The 7,140-nt window shown below is 46.6% G+C and overlaps 1 protein-coding gene across 1 annotated transcript; it reads right to left on the reverse strand.

Moving 5' to 3' along the window:
* Positions 1–199: 199 nt before the first annotated feature.
* On the reverse strand, positions 200–6,574 carry LOC311254173 (REST corepressor 3-like; the record flags this gene model as incomplete). The annotated part of the gene is made up of 9 exons (XM_084384570.1): positions 5,824–6,574; positions 5,663–5,719; positions 3,621–3,698; positions 3,482–3,534; positions 2,973–3,134; positions 2,665–2,789; positions 2,403–2,481; positions 1,496–1,711; positions 200–277 (listed from the first exon to the last, which is right to left on the reverse strand). Coding segments are annotated over exons 1-9 (972 nt in total), but the record flags the coding sequence as incomplete, so codon positions are not given.
* Between the last annotated feature and the right edge of the window lie 566 nt (positions 6,575–7,140).

A 7,140-nucleotide genomic window follows, 5' to 3' on the forward strand; every position in this document is an offset into this window, starting at 1 on the left:
AACACAGACTGAATGTGCTGCTCATATCTGATCATATCGGGTCGTCATCTTTAACAGTGATTAGTGGCATCATCGATCTGCTTTCTACCCAGAACTCACGGCTGACGTCTCTCAGAACAATCAGAAACAGCTTCAGCTCACTTCAACACAAAACGATGTTCGATTTGCTGAGATGTCGACATGTCGAGTGAGTTTGTACCTCGGGCAGCCTGAACTCTTCAATCCCGGACTCCAACATGTGTTTCAGTCCGCTGTTCATCTGTTTGGCGTTCTGCACCTGAAGAACGAGACAGAAACACATCTGAATGTGAGATCCAGCTGTTGTCTCCTCTGGTCCCCTGCAGGTGTCATCAGCAGGTGGCAGTACAGCCCGGGCAGAGCAGTAATATGGACCAGCAACAGGCAGGACGACTCAGAGCAACACCTGGGGTCTTTCACCTGTGATCAGACGGATCAAGCTAGACAGACAATGTCCCAAGAGTGACGTTAATGTTAAACAGTCACTTCATGTTTCCTGATGGGCTCTGACCGTGTGGTGAGTTACTGTCCAGTCTGCTTCAGAAGAATAAATACAAACACAACTGTCTGTAAATGTGCGTATAGCTACATGCTACTGTTAGCATGCTAATGCTAGGCCCAGCTAATGTGCACTACATTGAATGTGTCTTCAGTGTAATTATTCAAGATACCAAACAGCTGTTGACTAAACTGGTTCAGTCCTCTGTAGAAGTTCCCTTATAAGAACAACAGCACCAGACTCCCTTAACAAATGTAGTGATTTTAAGAGTTGTTGAGTTAAAACAAACTTTGTAACGTAGTGAAACTCTGTCTCTGACAGACTCTGAATCATTGTCTCCTTTTTGTAAATTCAGCATTAAATGAAAACAGTCAGTTGTTTGTTTCCTTGTAGAAAGTGTCAGTTTGTGGCAGCATGGCTGTACCAGCCTGTCTGCTTCTGTGTCTAAAGTGCTAAAGTCTTACCTGCCAACATTTAGCAGCTGTTTGAACACACTGTTTACACTGATTTCACCATTTACACTCAATTTATGAAAGAAGAAACATTTTATTGATCTAAACATGTCACATTTAAAAAACACACTAACCAGTAACCAGTATAGGCTCCTTCTTTGTCCCCAGACTCCCTTAACAAATGTGTCAGTTTAGTGAGTTGTTGAGTTGGAGACACTTTATAAACTGTGTGAAACTCTGTCTCTGACTGATTCTGACTGATTTGTTCCTTCTTGTAAATTCAGCAAATGTTCTACATGAACTTCTTTCTGTCTTTGAGCAGAAACATGGAGTCTGTTTGTCTCAGTGATGGACGAGCAGGAAGTGACATCACATCACTGTGGTCACTCAGATGCAGGTTGACGTCAGCTGTGATCTGACGGACTTAAAGCACCTGAGACAGCTGGTTTAAAACAATACATTTTCTTTTTCATCCTGCCTCAGTTTCCGCAGATCCCAGGTCTGGAGGAGGTTGTAGCGCCCCTACCTGTCTCTTGAGGGACACCAGCTCCATGTCCAGCTGACGGAGGAGGGTGTTGGCGGCGGATGAGCTGCAGGACACGGCCACCACGTCCTCCTGGGTCAGGTACATGCCTTTGGGGGGGCGGCAGCGAGAGCGCTGGTGGTGTCGGTGCTGCAGGGTCTGGTGCTCCCGCCGACCCAACGCCACCTTCGAGCCCGGCACCACCGGCTCCACCTGGTTCTGCAGGGAGGGAGAAAGTTTACTGAGGACTTGAAACTGACAACATGCTGTAACAGATCATCTGATGAGTCAAACACACAACTGAATGCATCAGTGAATCATTAGTTCAGTAGTTAAAATGTGTGTTCTTCATAGCTACTGAAGTCAGCGTGCTAACCAGCTAGCCTGGCCTGACCCGGTCCACAGCTCCAGTCCAGGCCACTAGCTGCACAGCTAACTGAGCTAACCGATAGCAGCTACAGTTTGCAGCAGTTAGTCCTGTAATATGCTGCCCCCTGCTGGTTTGGAGTAAGGTCAGACTTCAAAAGCTGAGATTCCCGTCAGTGTTGATTTGGTTTTACTTGATAAAGTTTTGTTTTAAACTTATAAACATAAAAAATTAAGACTTCTTTATTCTGAAGGAGTCACATTCAGGTCCATGTCAGGCGCTCAGGAACAGCACCAGGCATTTCTCCTAGTGGTCAAACTGTGTAACTACATCTTCACGTGATCACGAGACATGACTCAGATTTTGAGCCGCACGATAAGATTATCCATTCAAGTTAGCCGGCTCGGTCGGTGGGAGTCTCTAGTGCGCTCGCTCTCTGAGCCGCACGACACCGAAGATCTGGGCCAATGAGCAGCTTTCATAGGAACATGGCTCCGCCTCCAACACTGTCCAGATATAATCAAACGTCCTCGGTCCACGTACCTCTTTCTTGGCTTCCTTGTTGGGGTCATAGTCGCTGTCGTTGGCTTCAATGGGGTTGGCCTCCTCCATCTCCTCATCACTATGGAGACAACAGGAAGCCAAAATTCAGTCTTTGCACATCATCACAACAACAACAACAACAACATGTGGACTGAGACAGGACTGAACAGTGTCCCAACTAAACGCATACCACACGCAACAGAGGCTGAAAAAATACGTGAATGCAGAACAAGTGTCGTTACTGCGACTGGTTCAGTCCTACCTGTCGTCCTGGTTGCTCCTGTTGGCCAGTTTACGTGCCTGTCGGTCCATCAGACTGGTTCTGGAGCGAGTCTTCTTCCACGAGTAGTAGTACTTCACCAGACTGGAGATCGATTTGTCCGGTAACTGAAACGACACAATATAACGTTCACTACCCACAAGTGTAACGTCCTCTACGTGATGAACTGAGGCTCTGGTGCTGAGTTGTGTGCAGAGAAGGAAGAAGCAGTCCCATTCTTTCATTAGGTAAAGGTACCAACACCACGGTGTTAAAGTATTGTTGTTGTTGTTGTTGTTGTTGTTGTTTACCATCTGCTGGATGCGGTGGAAGCTCTTGCCATGGAAGCTGAAGGCCTGTTCAAACAGCACCTTGTCCTCCACCGTCCACTCGTCTGGGAACGGGGTGAAGTTCGGCAGGTCGGCCAGAGACTTCTCGATGTTGTGTTTGTGCCAGAAGAGCATGCCGAGTGCCTGGAAACACACACACACACACACACACACACACACACTGTTAACACCATGCAAATGCTCCAAATTGTCCACATGAGGCCTAAATGTACACAGACGTTAGCTTGTTAGAGAAGCTAACAATCTTGTTAGCCTGTTGGAGATGCTAACACTGATGTTAGCCCATTGGAGAAGCTAACACTGACGTTAGCCCATTGGAGAAGCTAACACTGACGTTTGCCTGTTGGAGAAGCTAATGTTAGCGTATTAGCTTTAAAATCGGACCATGTGTTAATGGGTAGCCCGTGTCGTCTCCTCTCCAGCATGGCTCAGCGGTGCTGCTGGACGTCCTCGGAGTGTTTGAGACCCACCTGCTCCACGTTGTATCCGTGTTTCTCTTTGGCTATAGCGATGTATTCGTCCACTGTGGAGGAAACACACACAGGTCAGGCGGTCTGAGGACCTGATGGAGGACGGCAGCTGCGTATGAAGGACAGGAAGTAGACTCACGTTTGGAGTCGACGATAGTGTGATACGGAGACCAGACCAGCATCCCCCCGCTGTCTTTGTCCGAGTACTTCGTAGAACCTGAATGTGAACAGACAGTTTAACACATGAAGTTCAGTTCACTTGAAAACAGTCCTGTCTGAAAATCATCTTGATGATGTCATCACGTCAAGTTCAAGTTGCATTATGGGAAACGTAGGATCCAGTGTTTTTGGAGTTGGACCAGCACTTTGTTGGATGTCGTCATCAAACACTGGCTGCAGGAGATTTTAGCGATGAGCTTTAATGTCTAAAATGACATCAGAGCACAGAAACAGGAAACGTCACTGAGAATTAAATAATTATAAATGAGTCCAAGAATCTTTCTCTGCAGCTGAATCTGAAAAATAAAATACAAAAAGGGTTTTCCAGCTGTTCGTCTAACAGCTGCAGCGTCAGAGGGAGACTGTGTGTTTTTGTCACGACTGTTTCTCTGAAATCATCAAGGCGACTTTCTGGAGACATCACGTGGTCAAAACGTCTAAAAAATGACCTGAAACAGGATTTAACTAATAATACTCTGCTTTTTCAACCTGCAGGAAACTGAACTGAAGTGAGTCGTTGCTGAAACTGGTTTCTGTCAGTAAACATTTATTAACCCTTTAATAATAATTATATTATATAATAAATACTTATCAATAATCATTAATAATTATCTATCATTATCCAACTGTGGAGCAAATTACCTAAATATCAACCATAATAATAACATTGACATTATTGTGACATTAATACTCAGCGTTACTCTCTGTAAAATATTATGGCCAGAACCATTACACTGTTCTCTGGACCTGCAGGGGTTCTGGAGGTGTTTTCCCTTCAGTCTTATGGGGACATTTTCCACTTTGGTTCTGCTTCAGCTTCATGTGCAGCTGTCAAACTGTTCAATCATCAAACTGTTCAACTATCAAACTGTTCAACTTTATCTGCAAAGTCTTGACCATTGATTCTCATAGTTTTCTGCATTTCAGGCAAGTGTTTCCAGTATATCAGCCGTCAGCATTCACACTGTATTTTCACAGGAAATGCATTTTTTCTAGTTATAATTCTTACTAAATGATAATACAGTGGAAGGTTTTAGTGTCTTATAGACAGTAATGAGCCTGTGAGATGACATCATGTACAGGTGCGTCTCAAAAGATTTGAATATCACAGAAAAGTTCAGGTGAAACTTTGATGTGTTCTTGATTTATAACTCATGAAATTAAACATTTCAAGTGTTTGTCTTGTTTTAATTTAGACGATTACAGCTGATGAAAATCTGAAACCCAGTATCCAGATATCAGAATATTAAATGAGATCAATCAACAGACATGTCGTGTGTTCGTCACTCAGAACCTGGTCGGACCTCCTTCACTGGACCGTGGCTCGTCTGTATCGTCGGTCCGGGTCTCTGTGGGCTTCAGGTCGGACCACGGGTGCAGTACCACCACCAGTCTGACGGTGCCAAAACGTACTGTACTTTTACTGGACTGGGTCACATTTCTGTATCATAATTGTAATATTTTGAGAGATTTGTTGTTTCATGAGCTGAAATCATCATAAAAAAATAAAAACTTGTTTCACTTTGTTTGATGAAGCTGAGAATATGAAAGTTTCACCTGCTGAATTTAATTACAGAGAAAAGTGTCGAAACTGAGTCAAATACTGAAGTTCTCGTTTGTTGTTTTATTACTATTGTTGTTGTTGTTATGAGCTCTGTCCGGTCACTGTGATATTATTACTGGTGCAGCAGACTGATGTAAACAAACATTAATGACTGTCACAGGTTGTCAGTGGGGGGGTGGTAGCCTCGGTCCAGGAGCCCCGGTTCAGGAGCCTCGGTCCTGCAGCCTCTGTCTTTGTTTACACACTCAAACATTACAGTTGTTCTGGACCCGGGTCGTGCACACCCGTTCGGTCCGGTCTCGGTCGGAGCTGTCAGAGGCGCCAGTCCGTCACTGAACTGGCTCCATGTACCGAGGCTACCACCGTCCGTCACTCAGGTACAAGCAGGGAAATCTCACCGGGCTCGAACTCCGGGATGTTGGCCTGATAGTCGGCTCCGACCCGCATCCCCACATCTGGAAAACATCAGCATGCGAACACATGACGCGTTACATTCGAGGTTTCCTGTTTGAAACGCGCACATACGGAGCGACGGGAGGCTGTTCGAGGCTATACTCACCGTGCTCGTCGTCGCTGCCGCTCTCGTCAGAGAAATGTCCGTTAGACGCGTTGGACGGACTCTTGGTGCCGTTGGACCGACCTTTCCCTAAGTACTCCGAGCCTTTATCCATCATCCCCGGCATCTCTCCGCTAAACGTGGCCGTGTATCAGCTGCTGTGTCGGGGCAGAAAATGTCAGCAGGAGCTGGAGGTTGTTCTGCTGCAGTTCGCTCTGCGGCCGCCGCTCCGGCCGCGGCGCTGTCGGGCTCCTCTGTGCGCGGCCGCCGCGGTGTCAACACTCACCGCGGCCGGAACACATGGCGGACGTCTCCTGCGGGATCTGCTCGTCTTTACGCGGTGTTGATACCTGAAGTGGACCATGTGAGGGCGGTACCGAGGTCCGGAGCGGAGGGTCTAACCACCGTGGCGGAAGGCTTTGTACGCACCGTCGGGCGGCGCTGCGGCGCCTGTGGCCGCAGATCCTTCCGCGACACAAACTAATAAAGTTAAATAAAAATCAACACAAAAATCAGATGATCAATAAAGTTTCACATCAACACAGCTGTGATCAGAAGAAAGTGCCGCAGCGGCGCCTGACGTCACCGGAAGTCATGAATATTATAAACAAATATGAGCAGCCTGAACAAGAATAAAGACTGAAGAGTCAAGATGTTCAGCACCAAGACACGAGCACAGCAGGTGCACTCAAACGGATCAGAACCGCAGACAACCCGTTTCGGTTCGGGGTTCTCCTGCTTGTTTATGTGTCGCTGGTCCTGCACTGACCCGGCAGCACCAGCAGGGGGCGACCCCGCGCAACAAACCGCACAGCAGGCCCGCGTGTAACACCGCAGAGGGGAAGACGCAACAGAGCAGGTGTCGTGCCAAAAAGTGATCGTCTGCCAGAATCTGATTTCCGGCCGCGGGAGCGCGCACAGCAGCCCGTTGAGCGGTAGCGTTTAAACGTCTGGTTTTCTCTGGATGAAACGGTCATGATATGCAGATACACACAACTGTACGTCCGCAATTATAGCAAAGGTATGTGTCTTAGAAAGTATAACGTTTGTTGTTACGTAATTATCACAACTGTGGCCAAAAGAAGTGGAGTTTGTAGCGAAATCAGGCCTGACAATTACGTGATAGACATGTCCCTATGTGCTTGGTATGTATGATGCCTTTGTTTAGCCCTGTCTGATGAATTAGACTGTAATGAATGTGATTTATAGGTGTGGATTTTCAATAAAGAAATGATCACTTTTGCAATTATCCTCGTGACTCTGCATTATCTTTTATCTGATCTGGGCTCTACATTTGCTTCCCATGTTTGGATGTGTCTT

Source organism: Pagrus pagrus, assembly GCF_965226575.1.
Source record: "Pagrus pagrus genome assembly, contig: HAP1_SCAFFOLD_523, whole genome shotgun sequence".
Classification (NCBI taxonomy): Eukaryota; Metazoa; Chordata; class Actinopteri; order Spariformes; family Sparidae; genus Pagrus; species Pagrus pagrus.